Source organism: Panthera pardus, unplaced genomic scaffold, assembly GCF_024362965.1.
Source record: "Panthera pardus isolate Hobbes unplaced genomic scaffold, ASM2436296v1 HiC_scaffold_16, whole genome shotgun sequence".
In the NCBI taxonomy this organism is placed as follows: domain Eukaryota; kingdom Metazoa; phylum Chordata; class Mammalia; order Carnivora; family Felidae; genus Panthera; species Panthera pardus.
This window is the reverse complement of record NW_026526721.1, coordinates 8,159,629-8,180,045: the sequence shown is the minus strand read 5'-3', so window position 1 is coordinate 8,180,045 and position 20,417 is coordinate 8,159,629. Positions and strand designations below refer to the sequence as shown.

Here is a 20,417-nt window from a genome sequence, read left to right as displayed (position 1 = left end):
CAGCTGAAGCCCAGAAAACTAACAGGGGGTGGGGGTGAGGCCATTGATTTGTCTACTAAAAGAATTGCATTTTTGTGTAACAACTACTTGATTTAGGGGGGAAAAAAAAACCCAAATGAGATGAAGAGATATTCAGAGCTGGGGGGATAAAAACTCCCGCGGTGTAGCTGAAATGAAAGTGGGAAGCAAACGGAAAACAGACTTCAACTTACAGCTTTTCTAGAACATGCCTGTGCTCAGAGGGCAGAGGACAAGCAGGGTGGGCAGAGGTGCAGGAAGAGTGATGGAAGTAGGAGGAGAGCCAGGGCCAGGGAGTCGGTCCAGCTCAAAGCTGAGGGGGTGAGCAGCCCATGGTTCACAGGTGCAAGAGGACCGAGAGTGGGGGGGTAAGGGAGACATAGCAGGGACCGTCCATCCGTAGCGTTAGCTGAACCTGAAGTCTGGAGAACAGCCCAGCAGGGCTCTGCTGACTCGGGTTGGGGCAGTAGTGGGGACGGAGTCAAGAGGGGGGATGAGACGGGGAGAGAGGTGGCATCTCCCCCAACCTGCCCATGCTACTGGCTCTCCAGCTGGGGGACCATCACCGCAGGAAGCAGGCAAGGCAAAGATGCGGGTCTGAGCCCACGGGGAGGGTGCGGCTGGTTCCACCAGCAAATCCAAGATGATGCAAGGCCAGGAGGTCCGAACTGGGGACCGGCATCCACAGGAAGGCAGAGGAAACCCAACCACCCTGCTGGAGTCAGGGCGGCCTGGCCCTGCGTGCTGACACTCGTCCAGCTGCTGCCGAGTCTAGAAACCGGCACACCCAGAGCGGTCAAGCAGGCTTTCCTAATGCTCAGGTCAGTACAAAACCCGCTGTCACAAACACCAACTAGAGAACTACATGAATCATTTTACTGCACCCAGTTTTCAAACAGGCTTGGATAATTCTGAAAATGCCTCTCATGCATTACATAAGGGTTAGGTTACGATTCAGGAGACAGGCCTTTGGAGGAGCATTCGATTATTCTAGAGGCCTATTCTAGATTCTATTCTAGAGACCCACTAGAATCTCTAGATTCCATTCTAGAGACCCACTCCACGTTTCAACGACAGAGATTCCTAAAAGGTTCAGACCTCCCCCACATGTCTTAGGATTACTCACCCCTCCTGGCTCAAAGATCTACATCTTTGTACCCTAAGTACCTGCATCAGCATTCACCAGAACTGATCATTCGTGCATCAAGAATCCTGCAGTACAAAGTACAGTAAGGGGCTCTTTTTCCATTCCAGTCCAGTCCTGCAATTTTTCCTCAGAATAACAGTTACATATAGGATTTTCCCTCTTTAATTTTGTAACAAGAAAGTACATGCAAGCCAAGTAAGACAAGATGGAAATCTAGCGGTTCTCACGCTACAGTAATCAGCGCACTGGGCACAAATCCCTTATCACTGTGACCTGGCTATGCTGGAGAGCAAAGCTCTTATTTATGTTTGGCACAAGCACATTATTTAACAGCATCGCTTTCATGAGTACATGTGCCGGGATTTTAGAACATAAAACATTCTGAATTTATAAAAATAAATGAACCGTGTTTACATTACCAAAAGATTTACTGCAAGTTTCTTTCAACCAATAAACTTCCCCGGTACACTGAAAACAATAATTTACGGTGCAATGGAGTCAAACTTTTTGATCAAAAACACATCTACTGCACCGTGTGAGGAGTGTATACAGGGAGACCAACACTCCACTCAGCTTTCAGTGCCCAAAACTGCCGGGCTCCCTACTGGGGCTGCTAGGTCACTGGCCCTCCTTCCTCCAAGTCCACGGTGGAGAGACATCTGAGGACGTGAGAAGCATCTGATACAACACTTACTTGTACGCCACTTGGAAAGTGCACTAACACAGCGATTCTGTGTGAACAGACACTATCGGAAAACCTCGCGATACCAACACTTACCATTTGAGCCCCTACTAAGGGTCAGAGCCTACAGTAAATGTCTTAAAACATTATGTCATTTAATTTTACAATAACACTTCTGAGTAGGTATCAGCTTCCTCCTCCAGCTGAGAAAAATTAAGGCCTTAAAAATTAAGACAAGGCATACAGAAGCCCGATTTCAAATATTTCCTCTCATCAGTGTATGTCACTGAACTCTCTGAGCCTCAGTCTTCTCAGGCATAAAATGCGGGCATTCTTCAGTGTTGGTGGGGATTAAAGTTGGAATGGGCCATATTAGTATATGTTATTATAAAGCAATTTTAGTTAAGTGCTCTCATGGGATATCAGAATGTTCACTGGAAATATGGAATTAGGGAATTCTTTTTAAATCATATTACTGATTATCTTGTATCAGACATACATGGGGCTTGGGAAACACTAGTCAAATTTCTGAACTCAATGAGGATTCTCAGAGTGGAACGGCAATGCTGCTTTAAGCTCTGAGGAAGGTCTACTCACTCTGCGCTATGTAAATTGTGATGAAGGCACAGATCAAATTTTGGACCACTTTCTACTATTTTCTGTTTCTGAATTGCAGAGAAGAGAATCACGTTGATAGGAATTTGGAAGTCTCCATTCCCGTATTTATTTGAATCATTCTTTTAAGAATGATCGTCATAGGGGTGCCTGGGTGGCTCAGTTGGTTGATCGTCTGACTCGTAAACTCGGCTCAGGTCATGATCTCACGGTTCGTGAGATTGAGCCCTGCATCGGGCTCTGTACTGACAGTGTGGCGCCTACTTGGGATTCTCTCTCTCCTTCTCTCTCTGCCCTCTCCCCCGGCCCACGCTCACATGCATGCTCTCTCTCAAAATAAATAAACATTAAAAAAAACCCATAAGAACGATAGTCCTAAAGCAGATACAAATAATGGAGAGGGTTCGCACATAGCTCTGGGGCTATGCCAAAATAAGAATCTTACCAACATCTGTCTAGAATTTATGCCTAGAGTATTATTTGTAATTACAAAGGAAAATCTATAGTATACCTATGAAACCATAGCTTTCCCTTTCTGATTGATGCGTTTAGAAAACTATTAGCTTTATGAATTTAGTTTAAAGGCTTCAACTATTGTTTAATAAAGTCTTAGAGTGCCTACTGAGTAGGCAGGTACTGACGGCCCTAGGTATATAAATGTAAACAAAACAGTATTGTAGTTAGGAAGATTCAAAGAACAAGTTAATTGCAACAAGTTTAACTGGTGCAATGATACAGGTACCTATAAACGGTGTTGCTGATGCATTACAGGTTACTACTGAGTTACAGAAAACATGGCATGATACTAAGTCTTTTCCTGACCACCGGACCAACACCTCTGCTCCACCATGATCACACATTCCAGTTCAAGGTACTCATAAGGAATTTTCTAAAATTCAAATTTGCAATTTAAGGACTATTCTAAGTTGGGGCGCCTGGGTGGCTCAGTCGGTTGAGCGTCCGACTTCAGCTCAGGTCATGATCTCGCAGTTCGTGAGTTGAAGCCCCGTGTCAGGCTCTGTGCTGACAGCTTTGAGCCTGGAGCCTGTTTCCAATTCTGTGTCTCCCTGTCTCTCTGCCCCTCCCCTGCTCGTGCTCTGTCCCTCTCTGTCTCTTAAAAAATAAAAAATACAATGTTAAAAAAAAAAGAATTATTCTAAGTCTATGAGTGACAATTGTTTTTACAACAGAAATGAAAACACACACTTCTAAACAATTCATGTGTCAAAGGAAAAACCATAGTGGAAATTGGAAGATATTGTAGCGATATCTCATTATAAAGTATGAAATGCCACAAATCACACCTCACGCGACACGGTGGTAGAGTGATTTGGGGGTCTTCCCATGTCTGCAGAGTGTGAGGTTGCTGTGCCATGCAGTCTCGGTGGGGTCCTCTGGAGCCGTGTCTTCGGGCAGCGCGTAGGCAGAGCAGATTTGCGGTTGTAACTAAAGCAGTCCTTAGAGGGAAATGTCTGCATTTTTAAAAGGAGGCTCTAATTTGATATGCTGAACAGTCAAGTTAGGAACATAAAAGACAACAACAGGAAAAAGGCAGAATAAATTCAAGAAAAAGAGGGGAAATATTTGGAAAGATGATAAAGTGAAATCCCTTTTAAAAACTGCTGTGGGGGCACCTGGGTGGCTCAGTCAGTGGACCGTCCAACTCTTAGTTTTGGTTCAGGTCATGGTACCAGGGTGGTGGGATCGAGCCCTGTGTGGGGCTCTGTGCTGAGTGTGGAGCTTGCTTAAGATTCTCTCCCTCTCTCTCTCTTTTCTCACTCTCTCCCTCTCCCCTGCTCGTGCACTCTAAAAAAAAAAAAAAAAAAATTACTGCCAAATGGGATTATAGAAGTCACTGGAAAAGCCTACAAAAAAAGGTCCGAAACCTTTTTACTGGACTCGGACTGCTTTGCAAATGTCTGCGGGTTCTTGTTCACTTTGCCGCCCTGTCTATTCCTCCTGGTGGGAATGAACAGGCCCGGTGGGGAGGGAGACCCCAGACCAGTGCTTAAATTTCAAAGCTAGGTGCAAACATCACCGCCAGTGAGCTCCAGAGGGCCCTACTACTGCCCGCCCGAAATGCGGATGCCCAACTTTGTGCTCATCTGCCACAGACGCTCCTATCTGAGCTCCTTCTCACCTTTCGTTTATATAGTTACCCATCTCTCTCTCTGACCGCCAAGCCTCATGAGACCAAAGACACGGGGTGAAAAATTTGTTTAGATTAAGTAACAACTAAAAAAGGAGGAGACTGATGGGGATGTGGTGATATGAACAGGTATCCAAGACAAAGAGACACTGTTAAGCAGAAAGAACAAAGTGTGTGTGTGTGTGTGTGTGTGTGTGTGTGTGTGAGTGCATGCACATGTACACCTATTACTCATAGGCAATGCCTGGACTAGTACGTGAACTGCTAGGGGATACCTCCAGGGTACAGAAAAAGGGGGGAGAGGAGGAAGAACTTGCTTTTCACTTAGCAGCCTTCTATAAAATGTTAAGTGGTCAACAAGGCATGAATTACATTTTTATTTTTTAAATGATTCAACTGTGACTTTTTAAAGTCTATCATTTTGTCAATAATAGGAAAAAACTTTTTTTTTTTCTAGGAAAAAACCCAACTGCCAATTTTAAACCCAAGGTAACTCAGGTTCTCTGGCATCTGCAGAATCAAAGCCATTTTCAAATGCTTTTATGATAAGTAAAATACTGAAAAGCACAGTAACAGAATCAGTACATTCTTCTGAGTAGAAGTCATAGTTTTTGTTTCGTTTTTAATTTTTTTAAGAAACCAGTGGTTTCCATGGTTTAAGGGTAGGGGAGAGGTTCTGATTTATTTTTTTATGTTTTATTTTAAGTTTATTTATTTATTTTGAGAAAGAGAGAGAGTGCACGTGCACATGGGGGAGGGGCAGAGAGGGAGAGAGATCCCAAGTAGGCTCCACACGATCAGCACAGAGGCCGAAGCAGGGCTCAAACCCACCAACTGTGAGATCACGACCTGAGCCAAAATCAAGAGTCAGATGCTTAACAGACTGAGCCACCAAGGCACCCCTATTTTTTTATTTTAAAGTTTATTTACTTATTTTAAAAGAGAGAGAAGGAGGAAAAGAGCTAGAAGGGGGGCGGGCAGAGAGGGAGAGAGAATCCCAAACTCGATCTAACAAAGAGCTGAAATCAAGAGTCAGATGCTTAACCGACTGAGCTACCCAGGCGCCCCAGAAGTCATAGTTTTTTAAATGGAAATATTATAATACTATTTATAGCACTCTTAGGAAATTAATAACAACTATTTCTACATTATAAATTCTACCATGTTGCACAAATATAGTCACTCTTAGGGAGGCAGGATGGCAAGACGGCTGGATGGACGAAGCTAGCTGGCCTGAGCTGGAATCCAGGCTGTCACGAGTTGGGTAACCTTGGGCAAGTTTCTCAACCTGCTTATGCCTCAGTTTCCTCATCAGTAAAACGGACTGATACGGCCTGACTAACAAACCCATACCAGTGCTTACCAAGTACGTCTGAGTGGAACAGAAGACCGCTTTATGTGGTTACACAGGCAAACATGTTTTGCATGAATGGCAATCACTTATGACCTAAGGATCGGGCTAACGTAGGTGGTAGCCACGTCAAACGATGACAGTTACAGGTACTGTGCTCTGGTGACCCACTGAGGAGTCAAATCTTGAGTAACGGAATCTTTACCAGCGCTGTTGAGATGTGCAGGGAAAATCGAAAACTTGTATGTGATTAGTTCCCCTTGCGGCCAGTAAGAGTGGGAAAAAGAGGCCACCCCTCACACGACCATGGCCCAAACTATGCTTGAAACACGCACTGTCCACAGGCCCTGAGAGCATCAAGCAATTGGCCAGCAAGGGTCCTGCCGGCTGGAGCCTAGGAAGCCACCATAGCAGTGCTGGCCTACTCCACCTATCCTGAATCACAGACCACGGAGTCTGACATCTGAGTCACAGGCACATACGTCCAGATACATACTTTTGTTGGTTGATTAGACTGCCCAGTGTAGTAACATTTCTTCTTCCTTTGGCTTCTAAAAACATAGACAGCAACAATCTGTTTAGGAGACGTTACCTCGATTTTTCTCTTCTACTCACCATGTACGGTCTCCCAACGCAAGATTAAGAAACACTGCTGTAGGGGGGCACCCGAGTGGCTCAGTCGGTTAAGTGTCCGACTTCGGCTCGGGGCGTCATCCCACGGTTCGTGGGTTTGCGCCCTGTGTCATCTGTGCTGATCGTGTGGAGCCTGCTTGGGATTCTCTCTCCCTGACCCTCCCCCATTCATGCTCTGTCTCTCTCTGTCTCAAAAATAAATAAATGTTAAAAAAAAAAATTAAAAATAAATAAATAAATAAATAAAATGTTAATTAAATTAAAACCGCCATAAGCCAGCAACTACAGGTTCTATTCCCCGTTAATGGCACTAAGGGACGTGCACTAGTAGCTGTGCAAAGCTGACACCACCTTCGACTCCACCACCCACGAGGCCTGGTCCTACAAGTGGAAGACTTCCAGCGGGGGCAACTTCACCGCTTCATTTCTTGCAGCTTTTCTAGATGCACCTTCGATTACTTGTTCCATTATTTAAAAGCCACAGAAAACATCTCAGCTGGCCCAACATCTCTGAATAGAATGTACTGACTTTTTAATGAAATGAAAATGATTAAGGCAAAATGTATACAGTCTCCTACCACTGCCTGCCCCCAATTCTTATTCTGAATTTCCAAGCCACAGAAAAGTTCCTAGAACACAAAATAGTAGGGAAACTGGAACACTCACACACAGTAGAGCAGTCCCAGTGCTTTGGAAAACAGTTTGGTGGGTCTTCAAAACGTTAAACATAAAATTACTGTATCACCCAGCAATTCCACACCTCTGTGTATATGCAAGAGAAATGAAAACCTATGTTCACACAAAAACTGGTACAGGAATGTTCATAGTAGCATTCTTCATAAAAGCCAAAGTGAAAACAACCTAAATGTCCATCCACAGATGAATGGGTAAATAAAACACGGTCTATCCATGCAATGGAATATTAGTCCGCCATAAAAAGGACAAGGAACTGATTGACATACGCTACATGTATGAACGCTGAAAACATGCTAAGGGAATTAAGCCAGTCATGAAAGGCTACATGTTGCATGATTCATTTATATGAAGTTTCCCGAATAGGCAAATCCATGGAGACACAAAGTAGATCTGTGATTGCCAGGGGCTGAGATGTAGAGGGGATGAGGAGTATCGGCTAACGGGTGGAGGGTTTCTTTTTGGGTGGATCAAAATGTTGTAAAATTACATGGCGGTGATTATTCACCCAACCCCGTGAATATGTTACAGCCACTGAATTCTACACCTTAAATGGATAAGTTTTACGGTATTTGAATTACATCTCAATAAAATTCTTATTAAAAAAAGAATACAAGGGGCGCCTGGGTGGCTCGGTCGGTTAAGCGTCTGACTTCAGCTCAGGTCATGATCTCGCGGTCCGTGAGTTCGAGCCCCGCATCGGGCTCTGGGCTGACTGCTCAGAGCCTGGAGACTGTTTCAGATTCTGTGTCTCCCTCTCTCTCTGCCCCTCCCCTGTTCATGCTCTGTCTCTCTCTGTCTCAAAAATAAATAAACGTTAAAAAAAAAAAAAAAAAAGAATACAAGGTAGACTCGAGCAGAGTCCTCAATTATTAACACTTTGCCCCACTTGCTCTCTCTCTTCTCCTCACATCCACGCACACACAATATGTGGGTGGACTATTTAAAATCTAGTTATTTCCACACTTTACTCCTAAAGACTTCAGTATGTGGAGCATTCTCCTACATAGCCAAAATACAAATATCCCACTCGGGAAATTTAACACCCATACAAAATTATTTTTCGTACAGTCTATATCCAAATTTATTTATCAGGAATTACACACTGTATTTAGTTGTCGTATCTTTGTAGGCTCTTTTAATCTAGAAAAATTGCTTTTCATGACATTCACATTTTTGAAGAATCCAGGCCAATTATTTCAGAGTGTTCCTCAATTTGGAAATGCCTGATTGTTTCCTTATGAACTGATCTAAGTCGAACCCTTTTGGTAGGAATATCACATCGAAGGGCTTTTGCTTTTCAGTGCCATCAGGCCAGACCCTTTATTATCATGCCAGAACTAAACCTCAGTGTCACTAGTGGTGGCAGTGAGGTGATGCTCACTGTTGGTTGTCGTTGGAGTCCTGATAACCTGATTCCTCCATTATAAAGGTAGCTTTTCCCCTTTGACATTAACAATCTGGGAGGTGACCATTTGAGTCTGTGTAAATATCAGGTTTCCCCAGCTGTGTTGCACTCAAAAGGTTTAGCATCTGTTCATGATCTTTGCTTGGTCTTCGATCCTTTTTGAGACTGCTCTGCATTAATGTGACCAACTGCTACTCGCAAGTTTGTTCCACAGTGCAAGCCAGCTGGGATTTTAACACCGGCTGCACATTACAATCAATGGTATCTCTGGGAGTGGGGCCCTGGCTACCATATTTAAAATTCCCAAGGTGACTGATTCTACTGCAGAGTAGGGTTGAGCTACAAGAACCTTGCATCACCCTCGTTTTGCAAATAAGGCAACTGAGGACTGAGGAGATTAAGTGATTGGCGAATGGCAGGCACAAAACTTGTTAGTGCCATAATTAAGATTTTTATTTTTTTGTACTTGCATTTTGATATGCTACTCCTTCTGTAGATCATTCAAACAATAAAACCGGAGAAATAAGTCACTTCTGTACGGTGTTAGAGCTGACCGGGGCCCGAAGTGCGTATTTCTGCTTTCAAAGCGAATTCTGCTTTTCGTTCAGTAAGACCCCTGCAGTCACAGCAGGGGGAGCGAAGGAACGGGGCAGGTGGTCACCGAGCTCCTCGGCCCTCACTGGACAGCTCAAGCTCCGGAACCAAGGCCGAGCCGGATGTTCACGAGGCCAGACGGTAAACGCTGCAGCCCAGGCGCCGGCCCCTCCGGCCCCCAGGCCCCGCCGACGCGGTGGCGACTCCGCCCGGGGTGCCCTCCTTAGGGCTGCGGGCCGCGCGCGGAACACACCTGGCGGGGACGCACCTGGAGGGACGCTCTGCCCCGCCCAGGCACACCCAGAAGTGCGCGGGGCCCCGCAGACGACGGGACCTGCAGGCCCGCCTACCCTACTTACCCCGGCGTGATAAACCTTGTTCGCTCTCTTAATCTTAATATCCAGGCAGGTCCCCATTTCGAGTACTCCGCGGCCGGCAGCACTTCCTGCCGCGCGTGACCCGAGCGGAAGGCGAGTCGCCCCACCCCTCCGACCCGGGCCCGCCCCTTTTCCCTTGCCGCTAGCTGTCTTTCCTGGAGACCTCGCGCCTTTCTCGGGATCGACTCCCCCGCCTTCCTTTTTCCGGTGCAGGGGCGGGCCTTAGCGCGGGCCGAGGGGCTGTCACTCTTCACCCCGCCCCTGCTGGGCGTGAGGGGCGGGACCGGGCCGGCCCCACCCTTTCCGTAAGGACTGTCCTAACACCGGAAATACCCTCCAAAACGGCTCTCTCCCGGCGTGCCCCGCGGTGGGGGGTGGTGCCGAGGTCGCGTAGCGCGGGCCCTGCCTTTGCGGGGTAAGTGAAGCTCCCGTCAGGCTGTGCGGCCCAGGGGCGCTGCGCTATGTTGGCCTTAAGGTGGTGATAACTGAGGACTGAGTTCCCTCCCTAGTCTCCTGCCTCTCGCCGTCTCTAGTCCTCCCCCACTCTCTCCCGAGGGTTCTGAAGACTGGCGTCGTCGCCTTTGCGGCACTGCCTCCCCTGCCCGCGGCCCCGCGCTCCCGGCCCGCAAGGCGCCGATTGGCGGGCGGCCCGCCTGGCCCGCCCCTGCCGCTGGGCCGCGGGCCAAGGTCTCGGGGAGCACCAGGTGACCTCGCCCCGCTCTGAGTCCCCGGAGGCCGGCTGGGCGGGGCCGCGGGGGCTTGTGGGTACTCCCCCGGCGCGCGCCCTGGAACCGGGGGCTGAATATTCATGTCGGTGCGCAGGATGCGGGGAGGCGCGGCCCGCAGGCCGTGGGTGCCGGCAGCGCGCGCGGATGGGAACCTCGGCGCCGAAGCGGACCTGCCCAGTCTGTTTTTCATTCCCGGACGGAGCCGACTGAAGCAGGCACAAGACATATTGGTTTTGGGGGGAGTGGCCTCCAGGCAGGGCAGCAATAAAGTGGTAGGAAACGTTTTGCCGTGACGAATAAAATTCCTCGTAGATGTTTTAAACGAGGGCTTTGCCAATAAGCAGGCAGGTAACATTTCGTTATTTTGGCGATGCGGTGAAGAAGTGCTTTTTGTTCTTAAGTTCTTTAGTTCTGATGTTTGTTTTTCAATGTGCACTGGTTACAGGATGACGTTAGAAATCTTCCGTAAAACGATTTCGTGAATTAGTGTGACCGGTGCCTCCCTCTTGAGAATTTAAGGCATTTTATAGGACGACACTGATGGTGCTGTAGCTACAATTGCTTTTGAAGGGTGATACAAGGTGGTATTTCCCAATATTCAGGTCTCCGGTTTCAGCTCCTCTCTGCCCTCAGGGCTTCAGTCTCTGTCTTGGATGTCTTCCTGCAACTCAGACTCAGCAATTCTAAAACAATTCATTAGGGAGTTGATAATCACAGACTAGTCTATTTGCAGTTCAAGAAATGAATCCCTTTCCACTAGACTCACCTAGCATTTCCAACTGGTAAATCTCAATCTCAGTAGACAATGCAGGGAAACAGGAAAAGAAACCTCTCACAGGGATCCACATCCTAGACTTGTCTGCCTCTGCAAACCTGCTTTCTACTTAACTTTACAACCAAACATTTCTTATTCCCTGAGGTCAGCTAGGCCATGTTTTTATTCCTCTTTGTAAGTTGTACACAATTTGTGTGGAATGCTGGTGCGGAGCAAAGAGCTCTGGTTCCAGCAATTGTCAGTGTAATCAGTTTGGGGGCCCTCTCTGTGTGATGGCTTTCAAACATGAAACGGTCCATTTTTCTCCAGTCACTGTTGTTTTGAATCTTTTCTCCATCCCTCAGCTACACCTTAGGGCATACTCCTGTCTGGTCAGTTTCAGTTACTAAAAATCAGACCACATCAAAGTGCCAATCTCAGGACATGAGTGGGATCCCAGATCCTTAGTTGGGAGTGGGAAGGTACGAGTCATGCTTCTGGCTCAGACACTTCTTCAGCGTCCTCTTCAAGGCCTGGATGCTTCTGTGTTGAGGCAAGCATCTTTTAACTGGCCACTGCCAAAGTTCTCTCTTAATTGATTCCTGCTTGTCTTGATAACTGGTCCTTGTTCAAAACTCCTTTCGTGGGGCACGTATGAGAAGGTCTGGTGGGCCTTCTCCCTCCCATGCATTTCCATGGAAGATCTATCTCCAGCTCAATATTTTCTTATCATCCCCCTACCAGCACCCAGTAGTACACCCAGCCTCTTTGTGACGGTTCAGCAAGGCGGCTCAAGACCATTTATCTCCCACGGAGTCCGCGTGACCCATGAGAAATACACATCCTTGCCACACAAAAGGGCTGGACTGGAACCTGCCCCAAGGCCTCTCCTCTCCACCCTGCTGTCTTTCTTCAATCTTCTTGCTCCCTCCTAAAATGCAGGCAGGAATAAATCAAGAATGTAGGCCAGACAGGTTTGCAAGGAGTCAATGAAAGACCAGCCTCTCCTTGCAGTAGTCCCCACCAATACCAAGGAGAGATTACCTTGCAGCCTCCCCCTCTACGTCACCTCCCACCAGAAATGCTGAACTCTCTGCAAGGCCAACTGCCTCCTTTTATTCCTTCCTCTCCCTCCCCATGTCGACTGAGATGGAGAGGATTGGGGAAGTATTTGGTGGAAGCAGGACTTGACTGCAGCTCTTTATTAAGCTCTGGGGAAAATACCTGCCTCCAAGTGTAGGCATCTTTTGTTGGAAGATGGGGCACTATGCTTGTTTCAGCTGTGAGCATATTGCCCATTCTGGGACTGTAGGAGACGGACCACTAAACATCTTTTAGTGGAGGCTGTGTTGCTCTGTTCAGACCTTTTAGGACTGAGGAACGTGTTTCTGAGCTGCTGGGAGTATTGCTCTCAAAAGTTGTCGGCTAAACTCACTCTTTAAAGCTTGCCCTTAGCTGAGGAAAACTGCATTGCCCAAAGTCATGGTCATTTGGGTGGGGGAGGGAATTTGGGGGAGACAGCCCACCTGTAATGACTAGTCAATTTAGAACATAAAGACTTCTTCCCTTCACCCCAGTTTGGAACGACTCTGAAGGACAAGTCAGCTCCCAAGATCCCTATATTAGTTATCTATTGCTGTGTGATAAATTACCTCCAACAATTAGCAGTTTAACACAACAAACATTTTTGAACTCGTAGTGTCCGTGAGTCAGGAACTCAGGAGCTGGGTAGGAACTTCACTGGGTAGTTTTGGCTCAAAAACTAAAAAGTCAGGGGGTTGCAGCCAAGTCAACAGTTCTCTGAAGGCTGGACTGGACTGGAGGATACACTTCCAAGATGGCGCCCTTACATGGCTATGGGCTGAAGGCCTCAGTTCCTCACCACGTGGCACTCTCCACAGGCTGCTTGAGAGCCCTCACAGCATGGCGGCCAGCTTCTCCCATACCAGGCAGTCCCACAGGGAGAGCAGACCGAGCTCTGCAGTGCCTTCTATGGCCTAGGCTCTGAACTCTCACGTTTACATTTCCTTTATTGGTTAGAAGAGAGTCTGATTCCAGCCCACACCCAAGGGAAGGGGAATTTGGCTCCTTTGGAAGGGAATATCAAAGAATCTGTGGACATATTTTAAAGCACTCTGCGCCCATTGGCTGGGGAGCCTTCCTGTGATTGCATCACAATTAAACTTTTCCCTCTGCCCGACCCAACCCTGCTTGCTTCACCCCCACCCCACCCCCAACACCTGTTGATCTGGGGAACACTCCTTAATTTATTTCCTGCACATTCATCTCCATCTCAGGGCCTGCCCCTTGGCAACCAGCCTGCAACAATCCTGTCACGCCAGCTTCCTGACTTAACTTCTATGAGCCTCTGTAAAATGATCTCAGTGCTTCTTTCCTTATAAAGTGATTCATAACAACTCACATATATATAAAGTACTTGCTGTGGATCAGGCACTGTTCTAAGCACTTGAAATATTTTAATTTGTTCCATCCTTATAAGTACAGTTATGACTCCCTCACCTTACAAAAGGGAAAAACAGGCACAGAAGGGTTAGTGGACTCGCCCGAAGCCATGTAGCAGCTAAGTGGCAGCCACCCATTTTGATCCAGAGCTCACATGTGCAATCACCAATCACCATGCTACGTATGTGCACGCGGCAAACGTTGGGCTTAGTGCCAGGGGACAGAGGGTCTTGATGAAAAGACCGGGCAAAGAACTCCCAATGAAATGTGAAAGTCAAGCAAGAGTTCGACTTACAGTCAAAGGTGATTTGAGAGAACTTGATGGTGAAGGCACACGCTGTAACAGCCATAGGAGAATTGTATGGCACATGAGCTTACTGGGGCCGCCATCAGAAAGTACTGCCAATGGGCAGCTGGGAACCACAAACATTATTCTCTCTTGTTTGGTTCTGGAGACTGAGGTCTGAAAACAAGATGTCAGCAGGGTGAGGTCCTTCCAGCAGGAAGGTTAGTTCCTTCCAAGGGCTGTGAGGGAAGGTTCTGCGCCAGGTGCATCTCCCTGGCTTGCAGATGGTGGTCTTCCTCCGCGACCCCTCACACTGCGTTACTTTGTGTGTCTTCATCCTCACCTGGCATTCTCCCCACATGTGCGTCTGTCTCCAAATGCCCCCCCCCACTTTTTAAAAAAATATTTGTATTTATTTTTGAGAGACAGAGACAGTGCATGAGCCAGAGAGGGACAGAGAGATGGAGACACAGAATCCAAAGCAGGCTCCAGACTCTGAGCCATCAGCACTGAGCCTGACGTGGGGCTCGAACTCACGAACCGTGAGATCGTGACCTGAGCTGAAGTCAGCCGCGTAACCAACTGAGCCCCCCAGGCACCCTTAAGTGTTCCCTTTTTGTGGGGCGCCTGGGTGGCTCAGTCGGTTAAGCGTCCGACTTCGGCTCAGGTCACGATCTCATGGTCTGTGAGTTCGAGCCCCGCGTCAGGCTCTGGGCTGATGGCTCAGAGCCTGGAACCTGCTTCCAATTCTGTGTCTCCCTCTCTCTCTCTGCCCCTCCCCCGTTCATGCTCTGTCTCTCTCTGTCTCAAAAATAAATAAATATTAAAAAAAAAGTGTTCCCTTTTTGTAAGAACACAGTCATGTTGGAGTGGAGCCCACACTAATGACCTCATTTTGATTTGATTACCTCTGTAAAGACCCTATTTCCAAATACAATCATGTTCTGAGGTTCTGGGGGTTAAGACTTCACCATATGAATTTGGTGGGGGCACAATTCAACTTGTAACATATGGCAACAATATATAGACAAAAATATTTTTTAAAAAAATTTTTAATGTTTATTTCTAAGAGGGAGAGAGACAGAGCATGAGCGGGGGAGGGTCAGAGAGAGAGGGAGACACAGAATCCAAAACAGGTTCCAGGCTCTGAGCTGTCCACAGAGCCCGACACGGGGCTCGAACTCATGAACCATGAGATCGTGACCTGAGCCGAAGTCGGACACTTAACCGACTGAGCTACCCAGGTGTCCCAAAAACATTTAGACATATAAAGATAAATGTACAGTTAGTAGATACAGTTAGTAGAAGATTTTAACAAAACACAACCTGTTAGAGACTGAGTGCATAAACAATAAAGGTATAGAGGATTTTAAATAATTAAGTACAATGAAATGTAATGGAATCACAGGGAATTCATCTTTTCAAGTTATCTGTAAGCATTGATTGCATACTATACCACAAAGAAAATCTCATATTCAAATAACTAAGTATGGTCCAGATACTTAAACCAGCCAAATTTTAACTATTTAGAAATTCAAGTAAACTTTCCCAAATACATTAGGTCAAGGAGCAAATAAAAATACAGTAATCGACTAAAAATAAGGAAGTGTGAATGCTTCATACCAAAGCCTTTGGATACACTGAAGAAAGATTCCTCTGAAAAATTATTAGAAAAGGCTTTAAATATTTGGCCACGTGAAATGATATGATATGTGGAATTTGCTTTAAATTAACTCCACAAGGGGCGCCTGGGTGGCTCAGTCGGTTGAGCACCGGCTTCGGCTCAGGTCTAGATCTCACGGTCCGTGAGTTCGAGCCCCGAGTCAGGCTCTGGGCTGACAGCTCAGAGCCTGGAGCCTGTTTCAGATTCTGTGTCTCCCTCTCTCTCTGACCCTCCCCCATTCATTCTCTGTCTCTCTCTGTCTCAAAAATAAATAAACGTTAAAAAAAAAAAAATTAAAAAAAAAATAACTCCACGAAGGAGGGAAGAAAAAAGAGAGCAGGTATGGTTGGGACAGGGCCATGGGTGAGAGATGTTGATAATTATTGAAGCTGAATAATGAGGGCATGGAGCTTTATTATACTATTCTCTGTGCTTTTCTGTATGTTTGAATCCCATAGTAGAAGGAGACACTATTTTTGAAATACTAGCCAACGTATTTTTTTTTATCCCTTGTAATTCCTAGTAGGTACGCCACCACCAACCCTCCCTCCACCAGATTTATGCCCCGGATCACGAATTTGTGATAAAGAGCATTTTGCCAAAGACATGAAATAAATGTGTCTGATCTACAGGAAAAGGCACAGAAAGAGCAAAACCGATCTGGGGGCGAGGGCTGGCTGCCTGTCCTCTGGAGTCACCATCCTGGTTGAGGATGGGGCTGGGCTGGGCTATGAAAAGAAAGGAAAAAGCAGAGAGCCTGAGTGAAAGAGGAGAGGATTAGAAGACCCTGCAAGAGTGAGCTTCGAATTGAGTTGGCAGTGGGGAGAGCTCAGGCTTATTCTAGCAAAACGCTCTAGCATAGTGTTGGCTGGACCAGGAGGAGCCTACAAACTGCACCAGCAGGGATACTGGCTGAGATATATGACATTTTTGAACCATCCACCTCTCCCCATCCCGGATAGAATTATTTCAGAGAGAAGGCAAGAAAGAGAATGGGGATGTGAAAATGGAATGTAATATAGTATCAACTGAGTTCCAACTACATAGTAAGATTGATTTTTTTTCCCCCACCCTCAGCAGAAACGGTTGCTGGAGAGCTAAATCAGGTTAATTTACAGAGAAATGAAGACTGTTACTTTTTTGACCGTTTATGTGTTGTGCCTGTAGATTTTAAAACAGCTACATATACAAAAATCAATAGGCATTTCTATTTAACAGCAGTAACCAGTCAGAAAATAAAATGAAAATAAGGATTGTATGTTCAATAGCAATAAAAATATAAAATACTCAGAGTAATTTGAATGTAATAAATGTTTGAGTTACATGAAGAAAGCTACAAAGCTGAATTAAGAAATATAAGATAGGGGCGCCTGGGTGGCTCAGTTGGTTGAGTGCCCAACTTCAGCTCAGGTCATGATATCTTGGTTCATGAGTTCGAGCCCTGCATTGGGCTCTGTGCTAACGGCTCAGAGCCTGGAGCCTGCTTCAGATTCTGTGTCTCCCTCTCTCTCTGCCTGTCCCCTGCTTGTACTCTGTCTCTCTCTTTCTCTCTCTCTCAAAAGTAAATAAGCATAAAATATATATATATATATGTATATATATATATATGTATAAAATATGAAAAATGGAGATATGCACAGTACTTCTGACCAGGAAATCTAAATTTTTTAAAAATGTACAGTCTTATAAAATTAATTTTTAGGCTTAATTCCTCTCAGTATAATTTTTAATGAGGAAATTTAATGGCAATTTTTCTTAAAAATAATGGAATTTATATATCTTTAAGAAAAGTTAATTGTAGGGAAAAGAGCTCTAGTAGGCATAAAACATAGTAAAGCAATAAGAGTTAAAACAGCATCATTTTGGCATAAGATCAATTGGACAGAGTAGCTCAGAACAAATTCCAATTTGTTAGTATATATGAAATTTTATGGTAAAAGATGGTAAAAGATTGCATAAATCTGCACAGAACAAAGGATTATTCAACAAATGATATTAGGCTGAATGGCTTTATACTTAGGTGAAAAGATAATTTAGATTTTGCTATCCTGCCATAACCCTCTTCCCCCCACCCCCGAAAACCTACTGAAATTAAAAAGTTTAGGACATAATAGAACAAGTTAGACATAGGTTTAACGGGAAATGTGGAAAAATTATTTGAGAAACACTAGTGAAGTCTTGTAGAAGACATGACAGCAGCTTTGAAGGGAAGGAAAGGCATACCATGTTCTTGGATAAGAAGGTTCAATAGCATCAAAATGTTCATTGTCCTCTGCTTAATTGATCAATTTAAAGCAATGCCAATAAAAATATCATCTACTCTTTATTCTTGCAACCAGTCATGTTGATTATAAAGTTTATTTGGAACGATAAATAAGCAAGAATAACCAGCAAAAGAATTCCAACAAGAAATGAGCAACTGGGGAGGTGAGGGTCCTGGGCCATGTCATACAGATATTAGCACATATGACCTGCTTTAACAAATAGCATGTGGAGGGAGTTCTGGGCCTGAGCCTTCAAAAGGCCTAGCAACTTAATGCTTTTGTGCTTTGGGAGCTCTGAGAACCATGTAAGGAGCCCCAAGACACTGGTGGAGAGACCATGTTGATGAGCTACAGGGAGAAACAGAGGCCTTGGACAATATGGAGGGAAAAAGAGCACCAGTCCCCCACCACTAAGACCAGCCTTCCTCTTGTCCCCTCCAAGTACCTAACACATATGAATGCAGCCATCTTGAACATTCCACCCTTCTTACTATCTGACCACAGCCACATGAATGACACAAAGCAAGACCAGCAAAAGTACCACTTAGCTGAGCCTCAATCGACCATCAGAACTGTGAGAGATAACAAAAGGGCCATTGCTTCAAGCCACTGAGTTTTGACATGGTTTGTGATGTAGCAATAGATGACCAAAGTAAATGCTTACCTAAGGAGAAAAGACAGAATGGGGTGGGTGTGGGGATGGAAGCTACTAGACTTCTTTGAATGTTCCATGCCACACAATTTGACTTTAGAATTATATACATGTTTCATTTAATAAAAAGGCATTTTAATTTAAAAATTTAAACCACATAAAGAGCTAGAAAATATAATTGAACTTTAAAAACTGTGGGGGAAAAAAACTGTGGAGCTGGAGTAGATTTGGGAAGACTTTGTGACTGGAGATTGACTGATAGAATAGTATCATAAAGGAAAACAAAAGAATCAATTCAATGTATATACATTTTTACTATACACAAAGGGAGAAAACCCCTAATAAAAAGAATGGGAAAGATGTGCAACAAATATGACAAGCAAAGATCGTGTCTTGTTTAAAGAGGATGCATTAGTTTTCTATGGCTGTGTGACAAATTACCACAAGCTTAGGGATTTGAAATAACACTTGTTTACCAGTTCACAGTTCTATCAGATATAAGTCTGGGTGGGCTCAACTGGGTTTTCTGCTTAGGATCACACATGCTTGAAATCAAGGTGTCTGTTAGCTGAGCTATTTATCTGGAGGCTCTGGAAGCCTCACTTCCAAGTTCATTCAGGTTATTTGCAGAAGTCATTTCTTGTGGTGGCTGGACTGAGATCCTGCTCACTTGCTGGTTGTCAGCAGGGACCACTCTCAGCTCGTAGAGATCTGTCTTTCATCCTTCCACTGGACCCCTCCATCTTCAAAGCTAGCAATGGCGTGTTGAATCCTTCCTGTGGTTTGAATCTCTTTGAATTTCCTTTCGATCTTACCTTCCTTCCTTCCCAGGGACAACTTTCTGCTTTTAAAAGGCTCATGAGGGGCGCCTGGGTGGCTCAGTCGGTTGAGCTTCCGACTTCGGCTCAGGTCCTGATCTCACAGTCTGTGAGTTCGAGCCCCGCGTCGGGCTCTGTGCTGACAGCTCAGAGCTGGGAGCCTGCTTCCGATTCTGTGTCTCCCTCTCTCTCTGACCCTCCCCCGTTCATGTTCTGTCTCTCTCTGTCTCAAAAATAAATAAACATTAAAAAATTTTTTAAAAATAATAAATAAATAAATAAAAGGCTTATGATAACAAGTTTAGGCTGATCTGGAAAATCTCCCAATTTTAAAGTTAATGGTGTCATATAACATAACATAATCTTGGGAATGATATTTCATCATACACCCCGCGTCCACCCACCCTCTAAATGGAGGGGATCATACAAGGGTAAGGTCAGTGGGGGTCATTCTTGGAATTTTGACTACCAGCAGAGATAACATTTGAATCTGTAAGAACTCTAAAATGGGGTGCCAGGGTGGTTCAGTCAGTTGAGCATCTGACTCTTGATTTTGGCTCAGGTCGTGATACAAGGGTCATGGGATCAAGCCCCACATTGGGCTTCTCGCTGAGCATGAAGGCTGCTTAAGATTCTCTCTCTTTCTCTCCCTCTGTCCCTCTCCCCTGCTCATTCTCTCTCTATAAAATAAAATAGTAATTTTTTAAAAAAACAAGAAGAACTCTAAGAAATAGGACATGAGTAACATTTGCAAAAGATGAAATTATGGAGTAAGCAGACATATGGAAAAATGTTTACCTTCAATAAAAGAAATTCCAGAAAGAATCTTCCACTTCACAGGTTAAATTAGCAAAATACTCAATATTGACAGAGTATTCATTCATTGTGATAGCAATGTGATTGGTACAACACAGATAGGAAGAAAATTGGTAATATATACCGAAGCCTTTAAAATGTCTATATTCCTTGACCTAGTAATTTCACTGCTGTAAACCTATCTCAAGAAAATAATGCTAGGGGCACCTGGGTGGCTCAGTTGGTTAAGCAACCAACTCTTGCTCTTGGCTCAGGTCTTGAGCTCATGGTCATGAGTTTGAGCCCTATGTTGGTCTCCACACTGGG

General features: G+C 45.3%; 1 protein-coding gene across 2 annotated transcripts in view; it reads right to left on the bottom strand.

Annotated features, from left to right (window-relative positions):
* VPS26C (VPS26 endosomal protein sorting factor C) overlaps window positions 1-9,835 on the bottom strand; it is a 45,190-nt gene extending 35,355 nt beyond the window's left edge. For both annotated transcript variants that reach the window (XM_019420334.2, XM_053903080.1), the window contains exon 1: window positions 9,650-9,835. In XM_019420334.2, the coding sequence (XP_019275879.1) occupies window positions 9,650-9,706 (57 nt within the window). In that variant the 5' untranslated portion in view covers window positions 9,707-9,835. The remainder of the gene's footprint in view (window positions 1-9,649) is intronic.
* Window positions 9,836-20,417: the final 10,582 nt, after the last annotated feature.